The sequence below is a fragment of the Grampus griseus genome (assembly GCF_964374135.1).
Source record: "Grampus griseus genome assembly, chromosome: 20".
Classification (NCBI taxonomy): Eukaryota; Metazoa; Chordata; class Mammalia; order Artiodactyla; family Delphinidae; genus Grampus; species Grampus griseus.
In genome coordinates, this window is record NC_139014.1 from 22,318,034 (window position 1) to 22,342,882 (window position 24,849).

The 24,849-nt window shown below is 53.1% G+C and overlaps 2 protein-coding genes across 2 annotated transcripts; one reads left to right on the forward strand and one right to left on the reverse strand.

Moving 5' to 3' along the window:
* The first annotated feature begins 1,185 nt into the window (after positions 1-1,185).
* On the forward strand, positions 1,186-6,742 carry PNPO (pyridoxamine 5'-phosphate oxidase). The gene is made up of 7 exons (XM_082679183.1): positions 1,186-1,451; positions 2,340-2,464; positions 3,542-3,641; positions 4,477-4,530; positions 4,783-4,911; positions 5,236-5,306; positions 5,528-6,742. Exons 1-7 carry the CDS (start codon positions 1,314-1,316, stop codon positions 5,694-5,696), a joined length of 786 nt encoding a protein of 261 aa, XP_082535309.1. The 5' UTR covers positions 1,186-1,313; the 3' UTR covers positions 5,697-6,742.
* Positions 6,743-9,768: 3,026 nt separating this feature from the next.
* On the reverse strand, positions 9,769-15,037 carry PRR15L (proline rich 15 like). The gene is made up of 2 exons (XM_082679370.1): positions 14,828-15,037; positions 9,769-10,929 (listed from the first exon to the last, which is right to left on the reverse strand). Exon 2 carries the CDS (start codon positions 10,898-10,900, stop codon positions 10,598-10,600), a length of 303 nt encoding a protein of 100 aa, XP_082535496.1. The 5' UTR covers positions 10,901-10,929; positions 14,828-15,037; the 3' UTR covers positions 9,769-10,597.
* Positions 15,038-24,849: the final 9,812 nt, after the last annotated feature.

Genomic DNA, 24,849 nt, shown 5'->3' on the forward strand with positions numbered 1-24,849 from the left:
AGGTATCTAATGTTGGGCTTAATGAAGCTTGGCTGTAATGCAGACACCTGGGCAGGGCAGGAAGTTTCCCTTACCTGGCACAGTCCTGGGGTGCCTGCCTAGGTGGCTCCTGCAGCTCCCCTTCCTGATGTTGGTGGAAACCAGGACTACACAAAGGCCTTAACCCAAGGCTGCCCCAGCCCGGTCAAAGCTGGAATGGGCACTGGCAGGTGTCCTATTTCTCAGCCCTGAGTCCACAGCCTGCAAGTGACTTTTGCATAGCCACCTGCTCCCCTGTGCCCTCCTTTATGGCTGGCACTGACCTGGAAGCTACACTCCAGCTACCTAGAAAGGGCAAAATGTGAAAAAGGGGAAACGACAAAGATGGGGGTGGCCCGGGAGAGGTGGGGCAATCTTTCCATCTACCAGAACACTGGCTAGTGTGAACTCTGCTGCAACCACAAAAGGGGAAACCATGAGGAAAGGGAGCAGCATGCTCTGACCCAGGTTATAGCAATGAGGCTGGAGAGAGAGGATTCCGAGTTGGAAGATGGTTCTGGTCTGGGATGGCTTGATCCCAAATTTCCCTCTTCCCCTTTCTCATTCAGCCATCTGCTTTCTTACCATAGTCTTGGTAAGACTGCTCCTCCCCAGACCCCAGAGTACCTCCCCATACTCACACACTATACAGTACCTATCCCGTGAGATCCACAAGTCATTTGCAACCTGTCCCACTCTTGAACGCCAATTTCTCCCTCCCACCAGATCGCCCCTTTCTGTGTCTCCACATCACCTTGCCTCCGAGTCTGGCCCCTAATTCCGTTTTCCATTTGTCCTTTCCTGGCACCAGCCTCCTCCGACGGGTACTTTCTGCACTAAGCTGGCCTTCAGGCACCTGCTAGGGGCCGGCCCCTTGATACTGACTACTCCCCTCAAGCCCCCAGCGGCTCATTCCCCGTCCCCAGCCAGGACCGCTTCATTTCCTATACCTTTAACAAACTCCACGTGCGTGTTAACGGCGGTGACAGCATTTCCTTGTCTCTCTGCTCCCGCCCCCGGAGGCGCCGTCCATTGGCTGCAGGGTTCCTCCGTTCTTGCTCTAATTGGCCTCGCTCTTGGAAAACTCTGACCAATGGCATCTCCGCGCCCGGCTCCCTCCACCAACCCTGGCTTCCTATTGGCTCCCATTGGCTCGGAGGACTTGGGGCCTGTGGGCCTGGCTCGGCAACTGGCAAGTTCTTCCTTGCCGGCGTAGATTCCCGGGCTAAGAAACTGGTTCCGAACCCAACGGAACCCAGCGCGGAGCGACGCCGGGTCACGTGGCCTGCGGCCCCATGACGTTCGGGCTACGGGGCGTCATCGTGACCTTCGGGCGACCCGCCGAGTGGCCCCGCTGCCTCCGCCACCTGTGCAGTCGCGGTGCTGTCATGGACCTGGGACCGATGCGCAAGAGTTACCGCGGGGACCGAGAGGTGCCGCCGCCCCGCAGGGCCTCCGCAGGGGCGGGGGCACAGGGGATCCGAGTCATCTCCGGAGCGGAGGGGAATGGGAGGGATAACCTGGGGTTTCTGGTCCACCCCTTGGGGCTCGGGGTCACCTCCGTGGGAGAAGGGGGTTCAAAGACAATCAAGGGGGAAGGTGTTCCGGGGAAACGAGGATGAAGGTGGACTCCAGAGGCAGCTTGTCTTAGGGGCTCAGGGCGCGCACTCGGGGGTCTGCCTGGATATCCTGCAGGTCGCTCCGCGCACCCCTTGGGCGGTTTACTCACCTCCCTGGGCCTCTGTTTCCTCACCTGTGAAGTGATAGTACTGACCTCACGGGGATATTATGGACTTTGATATTTGAAAAGTGCCTAGAACAGTGATAATTAGCTTATACATGTTTGATAAGTAAGTAACACGTGGGGTAGGAGGGCTGTTTTACGCAGGAGGGGAGGAGAAAGCTCCTGGCTCTTACTGCCTTTTCCCTCCTCAGGAGAGAAACCAAGAGAATTATTTTGGAATTTGGGCCCAGGGCCTGGTTACCAAATCTGATTGCATGTGAGCATTTCCAGAAATGCATGTTAAACATGCAAGTTTTCATTAAACCTCAGACCTACTGAATGAGAATTTACAGGGTGGAGCCCAGGAATCTGTCTTATTTTTTAGGCTCCCCAGGTGATAGGTTTGACACCCATGACATGAAACCCTGATTTGTCCATCAGTAGGTGTGGGACCTATTCACCTTTTCGTGTTTTTTGTTATGAGATAGTTGTTATGAGGACTAAATGAGTTAATATTTGAAAAGTGCCTAGAACAGAGCCACGTACACAGTATGCACTACATGTGTTTGTTAAATGAAATAAAACTCTCCCTTCCCAGGCGTTTGAGGAGACTCAGCTGACCTCCCTGAACCCCATGAAGCAGTTTGCTGCCTGGTTTGAGGAGGCTGTTCAGTGTCCTGACATAGGGGAAGCCAATGCCATGTGTCTTGCTACCTGTACCAGGTAGGCACAGCTGTGGGCCCTTCTGAAGGTGGGTACAGATCAAGTAGGAAACTTAGGAAGCTCTCAATTTGATGGATGACAACTTTATGATTCTAGTTGTGTTATTAACATGCTGTGTGGCCTCAGGCAAGTAACTTGTCCTCTCTGGACCTCAGTGTCCTTACCTCTAAACCAAAGATTAGACTTTACTCAATTCCATTTCAATGATAAAATGTAGTGCCTCATTCATCTCTGCCCTCGATGCACCCACCCCCCAATAGACACACCTTTGTCTCCTGCATCTCCCGGTCTCCCCAGTTCCCATCTGCTCTTTGAGAGGCAGATCTCCTGGAACCTCTCCATAAAGCCCTCTTCCTCTCTTGAAATCTAGCGCAGTGCTTGTTTGTGTCATTCATTTGACAATCCATAATAAACCCCTTGAGACATCTCTTATATTAGCCTCTTATTCAACTCTGCTTGTCCCCCACTCACTAAAGCACAAGGCCTTGAAGGCAGGGCTCTTGTACTGTGCCCCCAGATATCCCCCAGAGCTAGTTTGCTTGGGCCACCATAACAAAGTACCACAGACTGGGGGGGCTTAAACAACAGAGATTTATTTTCTCACAGTTCCGGAGGCTAGAAGTCCAAGGTCAAGGTGCTGTCAGAGTTGGTTTCTAGTGAGGCCTCTCTTCCTGGCTTACAGATGGACACCTTTTTTGCTGTGTCCTCACATGGCCTTCCCTTTGTGTGTGCAGGGAGAGAGGGCTCTGGTGTCTCTTCCTCTTCTTATAAGGACACCAGGCCTGCTAGATTAGAGTCCCACTCTTATGACCTCATTTAACCTTAATTATCTCCCTAAAGGCCCTGCCTGCAAATATAGTCACATTGCGGGTTAGGGCTTCAAAACTGAATTTTAGGGGAACCCAGTTCGGTCCATTACAGAGCCCTAGGCAATGGTGTCATACTGCACCTCCAGGACAAATTCCCATGGGCAGCCTGAGTGCACAGACAGTGCAGAATCAGGGGGTACAGGTGTAGGGCTGCTCAGACATCCTGTGGGGAGCGGCTCTGACCACGGTGCTCTGCTCTTCGCCACAGAGATGGGAAACCGTCCGCCCGCATGGTGCTGCTGAAGGGCTTTGGCAAGGATGGCTTCCGCTTCTTCACTAACTTCGGGAGTCGAAAGGGACAAGAGCTGGTGAGGGTTCACGGTAAATCCTTCCTGGGCCTGCAGGGTCCAGCCCTGGCTCATTGGTCACCTTCTCATGCCATAGCTGCCCCAACCCACTTGCCGGCTGTGCCCAGGCACCATCCCGCCCGCGGGCCTTTGCACTTGCCCTTCTCTCTGCCGCGGATGAGTGCTCTCTGTAGGCACCCCTACCTCCCTATGTTTACCTGAGTAGCTCCTGTTCCTTTGGGTCCAGCCCCCACGTTACCTCCTCAGGAAAGCCTTCTGGACTCCCAGGCTGAGTCGGCCCCTTGCACTGTTTGCAGTCATTATAGCTGGCAACTTTCCTTGCTGCCGTTTTTTTAGTTTCTAACCATGCATGTATTTGTGGGATTATGTGATTAATGTTTGTGTCCTCTGGTAAACCGTAAGCTCCTTGGGGTCAGAGGCTGCATCTGTGGTATCTCTGTTATACCCCCAGCACCTGTCCCGGTGTTGAGCACAGAGTTGGCACTTCGTATGCATTCAATTTGTGAATCCAAAATGAGTGCCCTTCCCTGAGTCCAGTGCAGCCAAACATACATTTCTGAGGATTTGCAAATCTATGGGTGAGAGAAATGGCAAGCGTCACTTTGGAGTCCCTCTGGCCCATTTACCGTGTGAACCTGGGCACGTGACTTAACCTCTCTGAGCCTGTCTCCACACCTGTAAAAGTTGGCCTACCTTTGAGGATTTAAAAATGAGACGTTACAGTAAATGCATCAGCAGTGGGCCTGTGCGATGCAGACTCCCTGCCTTCCCCCCATGCTGGAGGCATCCTCACTTCTGTCCTGATGACTGTCTGTGGATTCTATTTCCTTTCCAGGACTCTAATCCCTTTGCTTCCCTTGTCTTCTACTGGGAGCCCCTAAACCGTCAGGTGAGTGTGCATTCCTGGGACAGACTGGGGTGGGCAGGGGTGGGAAGGGCCTGAGTTTATGAATGAACCTGGTGAGGGTGCCCAGGCTGGGCAAACATCCTGCCTTTCAAACGGCTCTCACTTAGCTGGGCTAGCTGGAGTCAGGCGTGACGGGGCAGTGGATAAAGAGAAGAACAGAGAGGACTGGGGCCTCTACTGGTTGGGGGGGCAGGTGGAACGGAATGCCGTCTAACCAGGACCATCCCTGTGCAGGTGCGAGTGGAGGGTCCCGTGAAGAAGCTGCCCGAGGAGGAGGCCGAGTGCTACTTCCACTCCCGCCCCAAGAGCAGCCAGATTGGGGCTGTGGTCAGTCACCAGAGTTCCGTGATCCCTGATCGGGAGGTGAGTGGGGCTTCTCCTTAGTCCTCTGGGTGGTAGTGCTTTGGCTCAGCCCCAGAGGCTGTCCCCAGGGGATGCCAGGGCCCTCTCTCTCCAGCAAAGTGAAATGGATGGTCTCCCTGGGGGACGTGGATTTGGCGAGCAGGGAACAGGCCTCCTGTATCTGTCTGACCCTCCCATTGGACTGTGCCCCTAGAGGCCAGAGGCCAGCCGGGTTTGCGCACCAGTGTCCCCAGCACCTGGCACAAGAGCACATGCCCAGTAAGTGGTGATTAAGTGAATCACTGACTGGGTCTGGCCCTTCCTCCATCTCCTTCCCCTGGACAGTATCTGAGAAAGAAAAATGAGGAACTGGAGCAACTCTACCAGGAACAAGAGGTGCCGAAGCCAAAATACTGGTGAGTGATACCTGGTGGTCGTCTAGAAAGGGACACTGGGACCCTCGTGCTTACTTAAAGCCACCCTGTCCGTGGAATTACAGATCTCCTCCTTCCTGGCAACCCTTGTTTGATGCACGCCAGCAATTCCCTTCACGGGGCGCTGGGATGGCGCGGAGGGTGGTGGGGTTGCCTGGCTGGACAAACGCGCAGAGCACCGAAGCCTCTGCTTCTCCTTGTAGGGGTGGCTACACCCTGTACCCCCAAGTAATGGAGTTCTGGCAAGGCCAAACCAACCGCCTGCATGACCGGATCGCTTTTCGACGGGGCCTACCGACAGGAGACTCCCCCTTGGGGCCCATGACCCACCGAGGGGAGGAAGACTGGCTCTATGAGAGACTTGCACCCTGACTCCCAATCTGCTGGCGCTGACTGGAGCTGGGATCCGTGCTAAGAGAGGGTATGGGATCAGGAGCCAGGCCCTTCTAAACTCAATGCATTTCCCTTCCCACCTCTTATATTCAGGGCCCTTCAGAGAGTTCTCTGTAGTCAGCTGGTCTAGTGGAGTCTAACAGTGGCATGGACGATCACAAATGTAAAATAATCCCATAATTATTCTTGACCTTAACTATGATTTATTGGAATAGCTCCCTCTAGGGGTAGCATCTGGTGTGATTCCCTTTTCTGGTGACAGGGCCTGGGCCCACCGCAGCCTTGTCTGTTATCACGTGACAGTCGTACCGGCCAAAGCCCGTTGGTCCCAGCAGAAGCACCTGAGCCAATCTAGCCAATTGTTTTTTCTCGTCACCAATTTGAAATTTGAAACGGAGGGACTCAGAGCATAGGAGTGTCTGTAGCCAAGTCAATAATGGCCGCCTAGAAGCAACGGCCTCTGGGTGCTGCTCTTGCAACTCCCTCAGCAGTCCCTGGACCCCTCCTTCCTGTGTCTGGGCTGTGCAATTCCTCCTCCTACCTCAGAAAACCCATTATCTCTTTACAAAAAAAAAAAATCTTTTTTTTCTGCTTAAACTGGCCATTATCTATTTGTGTTGCTTGCAACGAAAAGTACCTTAACTATCTCATTTACTAATAGGATATTTTTATACCACTTAACCCAACTGATAGCTGCCTTCCATTAGCACAGCAATGTGGAAAAGAGACTGAATTTATTCTCTGTAGCTCCAAAGGACCCACAGGTGGAAGCTGCACAGAAGTACATTTCATCTCAATATGGGAAGAGATTTCAAACAATTGGGGCTGCCTAGGAGGGTGTAGGTTAGGTAATGAGGGTTCTGTCACTGTCAGACAGGAGTTTTGTAGAAGGGACTTGTGCTGGTACCTACGTATCAGGAAGCTTTTCATCAAGCTTTACTTTCCATATTTGGTTATAAAAACTATATGTATGTGAAATACATATATACATACATTTATATGTATTTTACTTTCCAGGTATAAAATTAAATAATAGAAATTATACTTTTCTGACACTCACACATCCTTTTACCCCCACCCCCACCCCCAACTGATGATGACTCCTAGATCACTGGTTTTCATCCTCACTGGAATTACCGAGGAGCTTTAAAAACCCTGGTGCCCAGACCCACCCTCAGAGATGATCTGACCAGTGTGAGTGCAGCCCGGACTTGGGGAAGGTTAAAAGGTCCTCGGGGAATTCTGTGCAGCCGAGGTTGAGACCCCCCAGTAGTAGATGCCTGCTACTTGCAGTGTGGTCCACAGGCCAGCAGCAGCAGCATCACTTGGGAGCCCAGCCCAGACCCACTGAATCTCACTCAGCTTTCAACAAGACCACCCCCGCCCCCAGGTGACCCAATGCACTAGCCTCAACTTCTAAAGCAACCACCTCCCACCCTCACAATTGGATTCTTCAGTCACCCTTGGCCGAGGCCTGTGCTGAGCTGTAGTATTTGCTTTCCTCGAGCCCAAGTCTGGTGACCAGGGACAACCTGGGTGAGTGGCCTACAGGCTTCGGAGAGGAGCCAGGCTGGGCAAATGTTTGCTGTGACTAAGCCGGGATCAGAGAACTGACTATTTGTACACATTGGCCCTGAGCTTGCTACCCTGTAAACTGCTTCATTCCACTGCATGGGCGTGTGCTTCCGTGTCTGTTACTGACTCCCTCCTCCAAGGGCGGCCCTCTGGGTGTTGGCCCCCCTTAAGCCTGGGTGCAGGAAGGCACAACAGTAATCCTGTGGCCACCTGCGGGAGAGGGTGCTGGGGTGCCCTTCCCTACCGTGTCCTGTTTGCATTGTTGGGGGCTGTGTATCCCCCCTGCTTTGGGCCTGGTCTCAGCTGTTCCTCTCCTCTGCCTGACAATCACTGTGCCGAGTCTATAATAAAAGCTTGTCAGCCACGCATGATATTAATGTTCAATCGAGCCCAGTCTCGTCCCCGCCCCCCAGGATTGAGGGGAGTTGGGGAATTAAGCAACTCCTCCCAACTGGCTTCTCCCCTCTGGGAGGTTGGGCGTCCAGCAGGGGGAGCCCGAAGCCCAGGGTTGGCCCCTCCTGGGCAGCGCAGGCCAGTTCTGGTCGGCCCTCCCTGCTCCCCCTTTCCCCCTTGCCACCCCTGGGTCTTGTCCCAGTGAAACTGTGGTCGATAACCCACAGCCTCTCCCGGCTCCCGCACGTATCTGCACCCTCGCTTCCTCCTCCTCCTGCCCCGGCCTCGTGAACACTTGCAGCCGCCTTGGCTCTGACTCCCTGGGCAGCCAGATCTCCCTTTGGCTTTTAGTACCTCCCCCCACCCCCATTCATCCATCCCCCAGCTTAGGGATATATGTGGAGTTTCCCTGGAAGATTCCGCGGACATCACTTTGGGCCGTGGAGTGGGGTGGCAAGCATGGGGCAGGGGGGCCTGCAGACTCTCTCACCTAAGAGGGGTGGTGGTGCATGCGTTGCCAGCATGAGATAGAACCACGGGTCAGTGGCCCAGGGCCCAACCTCACCCCCCCCCTTGCCTCAGGGAACCTCAGGATGGCTGAAGTGGCAGGTCCCTACCGTCTGGGGTCACAGGGGACACTCACCTTTGAAGCTGGTTGACTTTCCCTCACTGGTTCCAGGGTCTGGGCAGCCCCATCGGATGGTGCTTGCCGTCCAGGATCCCGAGGCCCAGGCATAACCCCACCTCCCCTTCTGCAGAAGGTGACTGTGCTCCTTTCCTTGTTCTGAGCCTCAGTTTCCCTTCCCTAAGCAGATAAAAATCAAGTGTGGAAGGGGCTGTGTGGTGCAGCAGTCATGTGCACAGCTCTGGCCTCCGTCCCAGCTCGGCCACTGCAAGCCCTGACCTAGGGCTAGTGACTTGACCTCTCTAAGCCTCAGCTAATGTACCTGGAAAAGTGGAAAACAGCGATACTGATAGCACCTGTGCTGAGTTAAAGGAGGACCCTTGTGGAGGACTTGTCACAGCGCCTAGCCTGTCAGAAGCCCTCTGTGAGTGTCAGCTGCTAACCCTAGGCAGAGCTGCAGCCCTGGGAAAGTCAGCTCCTCCATGGGAGGCCTTATGGGCTGAGTGATTGATGGGACCCTAGAAAGTTCCATGTGGTGGGGAGGGATACGGGAAGAGGCTTTGGGGAAGGCAGCACACCTGAGCCCGCCTTCCCTCCCTCTGGCCCCTGGTCTCCCACACTCATCCTCAGAGTTCTCTGTGGCCTGGGTGAGGCCACCTAACAAAGGCACCCTTGTACAGGTCTGTTTGTTTTGGTAAATTTCCTGAGTACCTCCCTGGGGTGGCCCAGTAGCCTGCGAGGAGCTGACCTGGAAGCCACAGAATCACATTGTTTAGTTGTCACCTTGGTCTCTCTCTGTTCCCACCATGAGCTCCAAAGATTTGGCCAATATTTTCCAGTTCTCAGCTCCTGGGTCTGGACCTAACAGCATAGGGAGTAAGCTCTCTCCTTGTCCTTAAACGGTAGCTGTGGGCTATAGTGGAGTTCCTTCATAAAGGAAGGGGAAGGAAACCGATATTCACTGGGCACCTACTATAGGACTACTTACGGGCCACTTAATACTGACCACCCCCTGTGAAATAGGTATTATTACAGCCCCTTTTACAGAAGAGGAAACAGGCTCAGAGGAGGTGTTTTTTGTTATTGTTGCTGTTGCTGCTTTTTTTTTCTCTTTAATGTTCCCCCACATCACACAGCTACTAAGGGGGGAACCAGAATTTGCATCTGGATCCCAAACCAAACCACTGAGATTTGGGGATTGGTCACCAAAGGTCTACTCCATTCTCTTGGAGCCCCTGACAGCCTCTCTTGCTGAGGTGTAACTAGCGCCCTCCTTTACTCTCTTCATCTCCAGATGCTAAAGATGGCTTGGTGGTGAAGTTAGTGACCCAGGTGCTACATTTTTACACCTGGGGACCCTTCCTGGTGCTTGAGAGGAATAGTTCGAACACAAAGTAAAAAAGAGTAAAGGCATGAAAAACAGCATCTCAGTAAATGCAAGACTGGAGCATAAACAGGTTCTCTGCTTCTGCAGCATTGTTTATTACACAAAGAGAAACCTACGAGGATTTTTTTAAACAAAATTCAAGGCTGCAGGACTCACCTCTGAGGCTGATCCATCTTAAATACTAGTAGGGGGAGGAGGGCTCCTGTCAGAGCCTCCCACCTCCTTTCTGAGTTTGGACCCGCGGGGCAGTGTAGCTTTCCTTTGAGGGTATGTGCAGAAACCCGTGGGGTCCCTAATCTGGCCTTCTGCAGCACCCCCTAGGGAGTGCCAGGGTTGCCCTCCCCCTGCACCTGGGGGCAGAGTTCCAGGAAGTTTCCCACCTGAGTTAGGAGGTGAGCTCAAGTTCAGCATCTCTGCCTCAGCTCCAGGAAGCCACCCCGCATCACGTGGCTTCTGGAAAATGCACTCTCAGAATCGATCCAGAGAATAATCACAGGTAGAGAAAGTAGAGGGAGCAGCAATTCAAACTCACCCTTGACCCTGTGTCCCAGGAGGGGGTGAGGTCTGTCCAGCTCCCTGTTACATTCCTTCCACGCCCACCTCCCTTCTGGTGCTTCCACCTCTTCGAGGAGGGCTGTCCTTCCTGAGTGGGACTTTTCATCCTTGAACTGGAGTGCCTTTGTGTGTGGTGGGGGAGGGCGGGAGGACCTGGGACCTCTCAGGCCTTCCAGAAAGCTGGAGCACATAAATACAAACCTAAAACCAGACGTTTCCTGCCAGCAGGCATCGACTGCCGCCGAGGCTTCAGCTGTGGCCAAAGAGGCCAGCGTGGCGAGCTCCCGTCTCAGATCCGGCTGATGGCAGGGAGTGGGGAGGTGCTAGCGTCCTGCTTGGCCCCCTTCACTGTCCTTTGCCCTCCCTGTCATCAAAGAGGTTGGGGTTCTCTGCCAGCGTGGCTCGGACCTTTTTCTTCTCCTTGAAGCGGCCCGAATTGGAGACTTTGACGTGCTTGCCCTTCGTGTTCTTGTCCACAATCTTCTCCAGGCGGGTGTTAAAGTTGCTGTTGGGGCCCCCGCCGTCAGGCCTTGGGGGCTCTGCGCCGCCCTCAGTTTGGGTGTAGGTGTCAGGGATCTCATACAGCACCTTGGGAGTGGATTTCTTTTTCCGGAGGAAAGTCAGCTTCCACCAACCAACTTCGGTCATGGTGCTCTCACACCCGAGGGTGGGCCTTTCTGCAGGAGCAGGGGATGTAGAGAAAGGGGTCAGTGGGGTGAAGGGGCGGGGGCCCCTTTCTAGTCTCCCAAATGTGGGCTATTTTCATAGCCTGGGCTTGAAAGAATTGAAGCCTGGGGCCAAATGAACCCAGGATTCAGGTAGGTGATGCAATACTTTTGGGGTATATCAGGAGAGAGAGGGGTCTGGGGAAGGGGTGGCCAAGAAGACATCCATGGGGACGCCATCTGAGCCAGGCGGAGGGGACAATGGGACAACCAAACACCACTGCCAGGCAGCTTTGACACTCCAGGCCCCTTGGGGCTGCAGGAAGGGGAAGAGCTCGCCCCGGTCACACAGCAGCCAGGCCTTTGCCACCTTCCCATGCTATTCCCGCTGTACCTCCAGGCCCTGCTGCCAGGAGTGGACAGATGGTCAGCTGGTATCAGACGGACAGAAACACCCTGTTCATTCTACTTGGAATTCATTACAAAATTAAATAGGATTTGTGACGGTCAGAGTAATTTGGACTTCCCAGTGGTCCCCACCATGACTAAATGAGCAGCCGGGGTTTTTCTAAGGGCGAGAAATGTCAGGCTGGGAGCGGGAAGTCCCGAGGACTGTTCCAGCCTCGTGACCTCTGGCAAGTTACTTCTCTGGACCTCGGTGTCCTCACCCATCCCTTTCAGCCCTAACATTTAGCTCTAACGTTAATTCCTGCCCAGGAGGTAGACATGCTTTGCAAAGTATTCAATAACATTTATGCTAATGTGATAATTACTGAGGGGTGGGTCCCCTTCCCCATACGGCTTCCACAAGGACAGGGGTTTGAAGGGGACCTGAACATTTGGAAGGATGTTTGGTGTGGCCAAGAGGTACATGTGGGATCTGGTTATCACAGGCTGGACCCTCCATAAGGATACCCCACAAGAGGTGGGGCAAGGGGGCTGAAATCCAGGCTTCACCCCTGCGTGACACAGATGTGGCCTAGCCTTTTACTAATTTCCACAAAGTTGCCGCCTGAGCTAGTCGAAGTTCTGGCAGATGAAGTAGTCTGGACACCACAAGAAGAAGAGAGCATAGACTGGAGGAATTAAGATCAATGAAAAAGCACGCAGAGCAATGAGAAATGGAGACATCTCTGGGCCCGGAGGGATTGGTGGTCTGGTTCTCAGGACTCCGTGGCATGGGCTGTGAAAGTCCTGAGGAGGAGGGTGCGATAGCCACAGTACACAGTACAGAAAGCTAGATGGTCAGCCGGCCTAAGCCCAGGCAAACGTGTCACCTCCTTTTAAAAACTGATGGTCTTGGGAATTGCCTGGCGGTCCAGTGGTTAGGACTCCACCGTTTCACTGCTGAGGGCCCGAGGGCCTGGGTTCAGCCCCTGGTGGGGAACTAAGATCCCGCAAGCTGTGCGGCGTGGCCAAAAAACCCCAAAAACAAACAAAAAAACCCTGATGGTCTTAACTACATTTACATTTTCTAAAAAGACCAGAAAGAAATATGACAAATGATTAATATTGGTTTTCTTTATGTAGAAGGAATAGGGGATGTTTTCTCCTCTCCATTTATTTATTTGTTTTTATTTATTTATTTTTAGCCGTACACGGGCCTCTCACTATTGTGGCCTCTCCTGTTGCAGAGCACAGGCTCCGGATGCGCAGGCTCTGCGGCATGTGGGATCTTCCCGGACCAGGGCACGAACCCGTGTCCCCTGCATCGGCAGGCAGACTCTCAACCACTGCGCCACCAGGGAAGCCCTCCTCTCCATTTTTTGATTCCCAGATTTTCCATAATGAGTCTGGATTTCTTTTAGAGGGGGAGCATATCAAATTCAGAAAAAATGAAAGCGGGATACTGACCTAGGCTTGGAATGAATTGAGTGCCTGCCTCCATGGCCCTCTTGTTGCAGTCATCCCCTGGCCCTCCGTATACCCATCCCCTTGCCCAAAGCAGATACCCCGTGGATTGCTTCCCACCTCTCTGTGCAGGAAGCAGATCCCACTTTGCCAGCTCTGTCCCTCGAGTTGAGCTCAAGTAGCAAGAGAATCCCAGGGAGATCTAGTGCAGCTCCCACTTAGAAAGTGAAGGAGGGGGCTTCCCTGGTGGCGCAGTGGTTGAGAGTCTGCCTGCCGATGCAGGGGACACGGGTTTGTGCCCCGGTCCGGGAAGATCCCACGTGCCGCGGAGCGGCTGGGCCCGTGAGCCATGGCTGCTGAGCCTGGGCATCCGGAGCCTGTGCTCCGCAACGGGACAGGCCACAGCAGTGAGAGGCCCGCGTACGGAAAAAAAAAAAGAGAGAGAAAGTGAAGGAGGGGTGAGTAGTCAGATAAATACCTTCAGGGCACCCTGGAGAGGTGAGCGCACCAAGGGGATAGCCTGAGAGCTTTGCTTTGGCAGTCTGCCCCACCTGGGCTGAGCACAGCCTTGCACAGAACTTGGTGTGCCAGAATGGGTTTCTGGAAGGAACTGTGGGGAGGGCTGGGAAGGAGGAACAGGGCGCTTGCTTGGCCTGTGGGTGCCCCAGTCACCACCTGGTCCGGGGCAAAGACCACAGCCCCACCACCTCCCACTGCCAAGGAACTTGGGGAGTGGAGGATCCAGCTCCTGAACCGACAGTAACCACCAAACTGTGTCAGAAAACCACAGAGAGAGGTCGGAATAGCCCTCGGACCCTGCGCTGGAGCCTCTACCACGGCACCAAGGCATTGGTGCCCTTGTCTCCTGGCCTTGGAGAACTCTGGTCTCTCCCAGGTGCTTTTCGCCACGCCTTGCTATCCCTCCTGTCCAGGAGGACATGCGCGCATCAGTAAGCAGGTGTTTGGCCCCCTAGGCAAGCCTGACCTATGGAAATCTGAACTTGCGGAACAGATAAATTAGTGGACTATTCTTTGTTTCACAAGATAACCTGGCTATAAGATTCTTTTACATAGTGAGCTACCCCAAAGTAGTGTAAAATCTGATTTGCTTTAGAAAAAAAAAAAGTGACACGATAGCCAAACTTCCCAGGTATCCAAAGTTGCAAAGAGCCAGATGCCTACAGCCACATGTCCATGCCTAGTCACAGGAGGCTAGGGAGGCCTGGGGGAAGGGAAGGTACTTGGGATTTTGAACAGACTCGGCGTTTGGTGACACGTCTGCTTGTGCAGGACCCTGAGCAGGCCGCGCTGAGGGCAGGGCCCTTGCCCCGGGGCCTTGCCGTCCATGGGATGATGGAAATCAGCCCTGAAGATGTAAGCTACACCTCTGCTGTTTGCACAGCTTGGGAACCCACAAAGGGCCTCACGGGACAGCCTGCCCCCCCCCCGCCTATGGTGGTCAGCACCCTGGCATGCATGTAGGCATCCCAGGACAGCCCCCACCATGCCAGCTGGGTTCTGTGAGCTCTCCTAAGGGCCTTGCCCAGACTGGGCTAGGCTCCTTCTGAGCTGGGACAAGTTAACCATTGACAGGGGTGGAGGTGGAAGGGTGGAGGGGGATTGAGGGAGCAAGTCAGCGTCCATGTTGCAAGACAGAACTCAGAACCCCCATCCCCCATCTCTCTGCAGGGCCCCTGTGGTATTTCTTCACTCTGCATGAGACTGGGGTACCCTGGATAGGACAGGGAGATGTTCCTACTGGCCAGCCAGAAACATCCTCCAGGCTGGGGGGTAGGAGGTGGTAGGCTCCAGCTCACAAGAGTTAACAGAGCCCCGCTCTGGAGTTAAACTTTCCCAGAAGGAGCTCTGTTGGAGGCCTGGATTTACTCCAAGAAGCCAGTGGGATGAGTGGAGTTCTGCCTGCCCACCTAGTGAGAGATGGGAGACTGCGTGCCTGGTTCCCCCTCCCAGCTGGGCCTGTCAGCTGTGGAGGCAGAACTGGGTCCCCTGACAGAGGTCTGTGCCTTGGTTTCCCCTCCTGCCCACCCTCTGCCTGTACCTGTGATCCCGATCGCTCCGGGCTGAAGGCGAGAGCTTCCCTAGAGAAGGAGCTGAGTGGAGGAGCTGCCCCGAGGGAGGCTGAGGGAGGTAGGGGTGCCTCCGGGGTGCCACGCCAGGCAAGGCTCAGGCCAGGAGAGCTGAGTAGGAGCAGCTGTGCAGCAGGTGAGACAGAAACAGGTGCAGGAGCGGGTACCTGCTCAGCGGCGCTGCAGCTCCAGGAGTCAAGGTGAACCTGAAACCCAGCCCTTCCCGGCTGAGTAAACAGAAGCAGAGGCTGGCTTGCCTGATGAATATTCATCACCCCAGAAATCCAACCCCAGCACCCCCCGCACCCACCCAGAAGCCAGGGTCCTCCAGGGACCGCCCAGCCAGGAGGAGGCAATCCTGAGAGAAGTCTGAGGTGGGGAGAACACGGGAGCCTCTCTCCTCAGTTTCCCCACTCTCAGGTGCCTGGTGGCAACCCCCAACCATAACCAAGGTCACCCCCACCCATTTCATGCCCCAAAGAGACCAGACCCTTCCCCGGAATGAACTGCCGCCTGGACGTTGCCCCGGGCACAGTGGGGGAAGGGTTAAGGGCCGCTGCTCCCATTGGCTGGGAGGGACGGAGTGCACCCAGCTCCTTTGAACTCCGGAGTCGAAACCAGTCCCTGGTTAAACTGGTTGGCAGACCGGTTCCCAGGCTCTCCTCCCAGGCTGTCCGCTCCTACCCCAAGCCTCAGGCGGGTGCTGGGTGGGGGGCTGTGGCTGCCTCCTGACCTGAAGGGCCTTCCTCAAGATCTCCCTGGAGGTGGGGTTGAGCGTCACCAGCCCCTCCTTAGGCCAGGTTCACCACAGCCTCAAGCATCCTCATCCCCTGCTCCCTCGCTTAGAAGTAGGCTTCAAAGACCTTGAAATCCTACCTTCCTCCATGCACTGTGTCCCGTTCCAGGCTCAGGGCGAGGCACTGGGTAGAGAAAAGGCATACGATTCCCCCTATCCCTGGCTCTCCCTCCAAGTTACATTCTAAATTCTAATTAACCAACTCTCAAACCTGCCCTACCATCTCCAACCCTGCATCTACTTGGTTCAGCTTCTCATGGCCTCTTGAGTACGTGTTTGCCTCCATCCTAAATATCCCCTTGTGCCCCTAGGCCTCAGGCGGACAGTCCTTCAAAGGCTCCCCACGGCCCATAGTGGAACAGACTTGGCCTGGCCCTCCTAGGAAGGGGCCCCTGCAGCCTCCTCTCCCAACGCTCCCTGAATGTGCACATGAGGTCTTTCTCTGCCTACCTTCCTGGGTGCAGAAGCTGCCTAACAGGACGAGATTAGGAATGGCCTCTCCACACCCTGAGTAAACCAAGACAAACTCCTATCCATCCCTCAAGGCCTAAATTAATTATTATGCCCCCTGCTCCACCAGGAATTTTCTTGTTCCTACAGGGCTTACTCACATGCTTCTATTTAACATGCTATATACCATGATTGATTAAATATGTATACACACACATATATAGTATTATTTTTTAATTTATTTATTCATTTGTTTATTTTGGGCTGCTTTGGGTCTTCGTTGCTGCTTATGGACTTTTACTAGTTAGGGCGAGCTGGGGCTACTCTTCGTTGAGGTGCACGGACCCCTCATTGCGGTGGCTTCTCTTGCTGTGGAGCACAGGCTCTAGGTGCGCAGGCTTCAGTAGTTGCAGCACGCAGGCTCAGTAGTTGTGGTTCACGGGTTCTAGAGTGCAGGCTCAGTAGTTGTGGCACACGGGCTGAGTTGCTCCGCGGCACGTGGGATCTTCCCGGACCAGGGCTCAATCCCGTGTCCCCTGCATTGGCAGGTGGATTCTTAACCACTGCACCACCAGGGAAGTCCACATGTATAGTATTGTAATGATCTAGTCATGTATTTGCCTCCCTTATAGAATGTTAGCTCTTGGAGCCCAGAGTTATCTATCACTTATACTGACCTGATATATAGCAGGTACTTAATGCAAACTTTGAAATACAAATAAGAGGGACTTCCCTCGTGGCACAGTGGTTAAGAATCCGCCTGCCAGTGCAGGGGACACCGGTTTGATCTCTGGTCTGGGAAGATCCCATATGCTGCAGAGCAAATAAGCCCGTGCGCCACAACTACTGAGCCTGTACGCCACAACTACTGAAGCCTGCGCGCCTAGAGCCCACGTTCCACAAGAGAAGCCACCGCAATGAGAAGCCCGTGGACCGCAACAAAGAGTAGCCCCTTTTGCTGCAACTAGAAAAAGCCCGCGCGCAGCAATGAAAACCCAATGCAGACAAAAATAAATAAATTAATTACTTAATTAAAAAAAATACAGGGCTTCCCTGGTGGCGCAGTGGTTGAGAGTCCGCCTGCCGATGCAGGGGACATGGGTTCGTGCCCCGGTCCGGGAGGATCCCACATGCCGCGGAGCGGCTGGGCCCGTGAGCCATGGCCGCTGAGCCTGCACGTCCGGAGCCTGTGCTCCGCAACGGGAGAGGCCACAACAGTGAGAGGCCTGCGTACCGCAAAAAAAAAAAAAAAAAAAAAAAAAAAAAATACAAATGAGATACAGAAGTATTGTCTTTAAGAAATTCTTAATGTAACCACTTGCCTTTGTCCTACTCTCCCTGGGGCAGGTAAATGTGAAAGAAAACACATTTATTTCACTTCTTGTGGTTTCAGCTACACCAGGCTTACTGATACGTTATCAATTCCCCTGGGGTCTATGTGAATTGAGGATGTTACTTTGTAAGGTTCTCCTGCCTCTCATGAGAGGTACACACAGTTGTCCCAAGAAGGTTTCTAGATCTGTCACTTTCTCTGAAAGCCCAGTCTATTTGAGAGTGGATGTCCAGTCCAGAAGACACCAGAAGAGGCTAAAAACTTAACTCAGGTGTTGGGAAGATACTGGAAGGATGATGGGATGACACTATCCTGGAGGACTGTAACCAAGGGCCAGGACAGCATTTCCATCTGTAGGAGGAGGGGCTTGTGCTGGAAGCACTCCCTGCCCCCACTCCAAAATTCAGGGCTTTCTGATGTGTGGGACCCAGGAGGGGAGAATTCTGTTCTCTCAGCTCCAGTCTGGAGGATGCGCCCTGGTGGGTGGGATTCAGTGGATACCCACGTAGCCTGCCCTTCGAAGAATGCCAGCAGGACCAGGTGCAGGGGTAGAGGCCTGCCCCAGCTCCCCTTCCTGGGAGGGACCAGCCTGGGAAGTCAGGCCCAACCCCTGACCTTTGGTAGGTTTGTTTCTGGGAGGAGCAGGGTTGGGAGAGGAGTTTGAGATAAAGCTATAAACTATGAATATCCCTTAAACAGATCACCCCCACAAGACTGCTTTATTGCTTTCTAGAATTTTCCACCTTTTAATGCACCTTCCTAAAACTAGGTTCAAGTATGATATTCCAAATACAAACATGCAATGTGCACTTTTTCAGAAATGTGTCCTTGTTGAGTAAAGCAAGTAAAATACACCTAAGGGAGCCTCAAGGACCTTGGTGCCTGTTGGGACATGCAGCCACCAGGCCCCACTGGATTATAGATCTCTAATCTGGCCCAACAGATCATTCTTCTCTTATTGACCTCTGCCCAGGGAGTAGATATAGGCTCCAGGGAGAAGAGAGGGGCTACCATTCTCCTCAGCACTCCCCCTCCTCTGGAAGGCCAGAAGATGGGAGATCCTGGGGGGGCGGGGGTTGGGTAGCTTGGCTGAGGGGATAAGTGGGGCCAGGCCAAAGACTGGCCTCTGGAAGCTACACCAGGCGCAGCTGGGAGGTGGGCAGGGGCAGGTCTGAGGTGGATGTCGATGTTGCCATTGGAGGGGCTGCCGTTGCTCCCCTTCAGGGACACCTCAGTGGGGACTGGGAATACGAACAGCCAGTGTCCCAGGGACTGCCCCAAATGCTCTACGTGTGAGAACTCGGGATCCTCACTGCCACCCCAAGGTAGAGCCTCTGAGTGGGTTCACCAACTCGCATACCCACCAGCAATTTTCCCATTACTCTTTGTTGGTTCCCTGCGGCTAATGTAACAAATTACCACAAACTTGATGGATTTAAACAACAGAAATGTATTCTCTCACCAGTTCTGGAGGTCAGAATTCCAAAATCAGCTTCACTGGCCAAGACCAAGATGTTCCTCCTCCCATTTCTGGTGGCGGTAGGCATTCCTTGGCTTGTGGCCGCATCATTCCCGTCGCTTCCTCCATCCTCACATCACCTTCTCCTCTTCCATGTGTCCAATCTCTCTCTGCCTCTCTTTTTTTTTTTTTTTTTTTGCGGTACGCGGGCCCCTCACTGCTGTGGCCTCTCCCGCTGCGGAGCACAGGCTCCAGACGTGCAGGCTCAGCGGCCATGGCTCACGGGCCTAGCCGCTCTGCAGCATGTGGGATCTTCCCGGACCGGGGCTTGAACCCGTGTCCCCTGCATCGGCAGGCGGACTCTCAACCACTGTGCCACCAGGGAAGCCCTCTCTGCCTCTCTTTTACAAGAACACTTGGGAGAATATTTAGGGTCCACCCAGATAATCCAGGATGATCCTTACTTAATCACATCTGCAAAGAAATAAAGTCTTTTTTTTTCCAAATAAAGTCACATTCACAGGTTCCAGGGGTTTGATGTGGGCATCTTGCGGGTCGGCGGGGAGCATTTGTTGGCCTGCCTCACTCTTCATTTTGACCACCTCTGTATTGTCAGACTGTGGTAGACAGTGAATGTGCCAACCAGACTCCCCCCACCCCGTGAGGAAGGACTTGCTGCCTTCCTTGGCGGTTGGCCTCCAGCTGTCAGCTCTTTCAGGGCCTGCTGCAGCTGCAGAGAGCACCTCTCCCAAGAGCCTGCCCTTCTGGGGCAGCCTGCATCTGGGGATATAAGGACCAGCCATTTCAGCCCCATGAAGGGCACTCGGACGGGCAATAGTCACTCCAGAGCTCTCCACCAAATTGACTGAAGCTTTGTCAGGCCAGCATTACAGTTGGATTTCCCCCACTGCTCAATCCTACTTCCGTCTGGTTCCTCTCACAGGGAGTGATCCCTAGTAAGCAACTTGCCCCCCAAACTTCACCTACTTCTGGAGAACACAAACTGGGTCACAGACGTTATAATATTTGCCAGTATGATGGAAGTGAAGTAGCAATTTTTGTGTCTTATATATTTTCATTTCCCTAGTGCACTGGATTGAATAGTGTCCCCCAAACTCATGTCCACCTAGAACCCCAGAGTGTGACCTTATTTGGAAATAGGGTCTTTTGTTTTTTGGTTTTTTTTTTGCGGTACGCGGGCCTCTCCCTGCTATGGCCTCTCCCGTTGCAGAGCACAGGCTCCGGACGCGCAGGCTCAGTGGCCATGGCTCATGGGCCTAGTCGCTCCACGGCATGTGGGATCTTCGCGGACCGGGGCACGAACCCGTGTCCCCTGCATCGGCAGGCGGACTCTCAACCACTGCGCCACCAGGGAAGCCCTGGAAATAGGGTCTTTGCAGACGCAATTAGTTAAGCTGAGGACAAACTAGATTAGGGCGGGCCTTAAACCCAAGGACTAGTGTCCTTACAGGAGGAGAGAGACAGAAACACGCAGGGAGAATGCCATGTGACGAAAGAAGCAGAGATTGAAGGGATGCAGCTGCAGGTCAAGGAACAGCAAGGGTTGTCTGCAACCACCGGAAGCTGGGTGAGAGGCCAGAACAGACTGTCCCTCAGAGACTTTGGAAGGAATCAACCTTGCTGACACCTTGATAGCAGACTTCCGGCTTCCAGAACTGTGAGAGAATACATTTCTGTTATTTTAAAGCACCTAGGTAGTGGTAATTTGTTACAGCAGCCCTAGCTAACTATACACCTAGTTACTAGTAAGATTGAGCAGCTTTTCAAAAATGTATTGGTCATTTGGGTATCCTGTTCTCTGAAAGCATCCTTTCTCAACATAGAAAAGCTTCTCCACTTCCCCATATGATTGTTGTCCTTCTAGCATGCACTAAAATAATACAACTGCATTTATGGATTCCTGGACTCTTTGCACAATTCTATAGCTTTCCAGGGATCTGCTGCCTATCGGTTGGGAACCCTGATCTACAGGATTAAATTTCAACCCTTTGTCATGGACCTGAGTATTCTTCATGCTCTCACCTTGCCAATCTCTTCAACCTAATTTCTCTCTCCATAAACATCCCATGTTCCCACAATAAAGTTCTGGAAGAGTCATGCTCTCTCTTACCTATGTGCTTTACCCATGTTATTTACTCCTCCTTCCTAGAATGATGCCCATCACTTATACACCTCTCCTCTGTCCTCTCCCTTCTACCACAATTCATTCCCATCCTACCAGACTCAGCGCAAGTGTTACTTCTCCCAGGAGCCTGCTCTGATAGTTTTCCATCCCCATCCCATGCCTTTACCCCCCAATTGAGTTGGATACTCCCCCTTTCTGTTCCCTTAGCACTCTGAGCATTCCTCTTATTTTGTTTGTATGGATTTTTTAAGCTCTTACTGTATATGAACACAGGGCTAGGCTCCGGGTGTGCTGTCACAGGATTTAGAATGTGGTGGGCCCCTCACACATCATACCATCACTTTCTTTGAGGGCTGGGACCATGTCTTCATGTTAAGGTCCCCAGCACCTTGGCAAACAGTGCTTGACAAATAGAGGGTAACTAACACTGAACTGCATGGGAAAGGAGGCTGACAGATGAGTGGTTTGTCAGTGGACTTGGTTTTCCTTCCCTTGGAAGAGCAGATTCCCTCTACCTGCCATGATGGGGATGAGGAAATAATGAAATGCAGTGGCATCCTTAGAAGATGACACCTTGGACCCAATTCATGAAGCCACCTAGTGAGTTGTTTCCCCCCGGACGACTAACAAAGGTGAAGGGATGGGGAGGGCACAGTGGCCAGGGTTTATCGGGCAATTATTGGCCCCGACCCAGCTGACTGGGCCCTCATAGGCCTTCTGGCCTGTGTTAACTCGTGAAGCCAACCAGCCCTGACATCTTCACCTCAAATTCCTCCCTCTAACTCCAAGTGACTCCAAGTCCTGAGCTGTAGGGGGGAAGTGATGAATAGAGCTGGGGAATGCACAGCCCACCCTCCAGGCCAAGTGACCATGGTCCCCACTCATCACTAAAGACCTTCCTGCACCAGCGGCACCTTCTCTCATTCCTTCCTTCACAGGCATCCATCAAGCACCTGACACTCAACATGGGGTGTCATGCCAGGTGCTAGGGTTACAGAGACGAACAGGCCTGTACTCCCTGCCCATACGAGGCTCACTGACTAGTTGCGGAGACAGACTGAAAAAACCAACCCCGAGAGATTACACTGTAAGCAGCAAGAGGCCCAGCTGAGGAGGCTGGGTTTCCAGAGCTTTCAGCCCAGCAGGCAGATACACCACACACACGCGTGCGCACACACACACAGCACAGTCAGTGTGGCTGTGAGCAAACACACATAAGACATGGACCACAAAGTCATAAACCTATGGTAGATAAATGTCTGAATGTCAAGGGTAAGCCCTCCTTTTATGGATATGACAGGAACATAAGTAATGGGCCTTCTTGCCCGGAATGGGGCGTGGTAAGAAAGAACTCTGGGAAAGTGCAGGGACTGCCAGGGTGAGGGTGCTAAGTGTCTGACACAACAACAGGGGAGAAAGTGGGAATCAGGCCAAAGAAGAGGGAGGAAGAGGCCTGCGCCTGTGGTGGCCGAGCTGTGGTGCTTGAATGGAGCAGGCAGGGCTGCCGGAGAAGCCACATCCCACGGAGAACAAGAATGAGGGCTGGGGAGGCAGACAGGCCTGGGTTTGGATCCCAGCCTCACCAGCTCCAGCTCTATGATCTTGGACAAGTTACTTAATTCCCTAAGCTTTGGCTCCCTTGCCTTTAAAATCTGCCTAATAACAGTACCCACATTATAAGGTTTGTTTGGAAGGATCAAATTAGATAAGGTTTGTAAAACATTTAGATCTACACCGGCACAGGGCACAATGACTATCGCTTAATAAGCAAACAAACAACAACAACAAAGGATGACAAGGCAGTCTGCATACACACCACCCTGGGGCTCTGTGCTTTCCTGTCCAAAGCCGCCACAGGCCTGCTCTAATCCTTCTTCACCTTCCTATGTGCTGCCCCTCCCCCACCTGCTAGATCAGCAGAGAATTGAGAGATTCACAGCCAGAAGCCTTTCACAGCCTCTCCCTGCCACTTTCCAGATGATGGGAGTCCTGAAGACCTCGATGCCCTGGATGCCAGACCACTTGTGTGCTTATCTGCCCATCAGCCCTGAGGTTCTCTATGGCCTCAGAAAAGGACAGACTGTGCAGATACTGTGCAAAATCCACACTCCTACGCTCTCCAGGGCCACCACCCTGAGGCCAGGAGCCAGGCAGAGCTGTTCTCAAACATCCTTCTGTTCCACATGAGCCACCCAGGGTGCTGCGGGGGTGGGGGGAGGTGAAGTGCTGGTGGTCTCTGCCTCCACCAACCCACCAGCGCTGGGCCTTCTAGACTCCTCCTGTCCTGCCCTGCCTGTTGGTTCAAGGAGGAGAGATGCACCTTGAGGGTAGGGCAGGGCCATGCTTCTTGGGATGTCCCAGGGAGCCAGGAACACAGAGTTGGAGCCCAGTAAGTGTTTGTTTAATCATGGAGGAGCCCTGGCAATTCCTATAGCCTGAGTCAGGACTCTAAGATGGGAGCCAAATTCCCACGAGAGAGCCCTGAAGAGGCCCTTAGTTCTGCCCTATGAACCATTTTTACGGAAGTCTTTCAACCCATTCTATAAAAATAATGATTAATGTTTTATACACACATACACCCACACAGTTTGCAAATAATGAGAAAAATCTATGAAAGCATGTTGTAAGCTATAAAGAGTTACGTACATTAGTATGCTTATTTGTTTAGGCTTGTAAATAGAAATACTCTGAGGTGGTCAGGATAGGTGTTATCTCCATGTTGAGGAAACCATGGCTGGCAGAGAGCTTATGGAAATGGTCCAAGATCTCAGTGGGCAGGAATCTAGGCCTTCTCACTGCCCTATCACATCACACAGTTCAATAAAAAATTTACTAAGCCCCAAGTGATGAGACGGGGCAGAGTGGTGGGGGGAGTGGGGGGGTCATTTAGAAAGACCCAGGCAGAGCCCCCTTGAGGAGCTAACAACCTGGAAGGGGAGGGATGCAAAGTGGCACACCCAGCCCTGTGAGATCCCCAGCCCCGCCTCTCTCCTCTCTCCTCACGCTCCCCACTTCTTGCCCAATCTCATGCCCTCCCTCAGCTTCAGCCACCACCTGGACCACAGATCAGTCAGCCTACGGCTCTCCAAAGCTGCGTCCCCAGTCCCCTGAACTCCAGAGCTACAGACCCAAGTGCCTCCTGCATACTTGCCACCTGGGGGTCTCCCAGGGCCACCAACCCCACAAATTCAAAGCTGATATGCCCTCCTCCTCAACCCCGGCTCAGCATCCTGCAACCCTGTCTTAGGTGGAGGCACTCGCATCCAACCACCTAGGTGTCATCCTGCTGTCCCCAAACCACACAGCCAATCGATTGCCAAGTCCTGTCCATTTTCCTCCAAAACATCTCGGAAATCCAGTCCTTCTCTTCCTCCTCATGCCTCTGTCCCAGGTCAGGCTCTAACTCCTGCATGATAACCTCCTGACAGTCTTATCTCCCATGAATCCATCTTCTTTGCAGTCAATCTGTACAGGTCCCTCCCTGTCTCAAGGCTCAAACCCTTAAAACCCTCCAATGGTTCCCCTCTCTCTGCAGGCGTGAAGTCCAAGTTCCTTCGTGAGATGATATGATACAATACTACCCTTCCGCCTCTACAGTCTCTTATGCCTCAAACCTTTCACGGCACAGAGGCTGGCCTGCCTGCAGGCCTGGCTTCATGCGTGTGAGACCTCTGCAGTTCATATTTTTTAACAAGGGCATTTTAATTTTGCACAGGACCCCACCAATTATTTTGCTAGTCCTACCTGCCGGTTTTTCCCTGCACCCCCTTGCGGTTTGTGGCCTGCAAAACTTTGTACAGTCTCCTCCAC

What these genes read in the sequence shown, in the direction of transcription:
- PNPO (XM_082679183.1), top strand. Translation starts at nt 1,314, where the DNA reads ATGACGTTCGGGCTACGGGGCGTCATCGTGACCTTCGGGCGACCCGCC. An exon ending in GGGAGCCCCTAAACCGTCAG is followed by an intron (nt 4,531 to 4,782) that starts GTGAGTGTGCAT and finishes ATCCCTGTGCAG; the next exon opens with GTGCGAGTGGAGGGTCCCGT. An exon ending in GTGCCGAAGCCAAAATACTG is followed by an intron (nt 5,307 to 5,527) that starts GTGAGTGATACC and finishes TTCTCCTTGTAG; the next exon opens with GGGTGGCTACACCCTGTACC.
- PRR15L (XM_082679370.1), bottom strand. Translation starts at nt 10,900, where the DNA reads ATGACCGAAGTTGGTTGGTGGAAGCTGACTTTCCTCCGGAAAAAGAAA.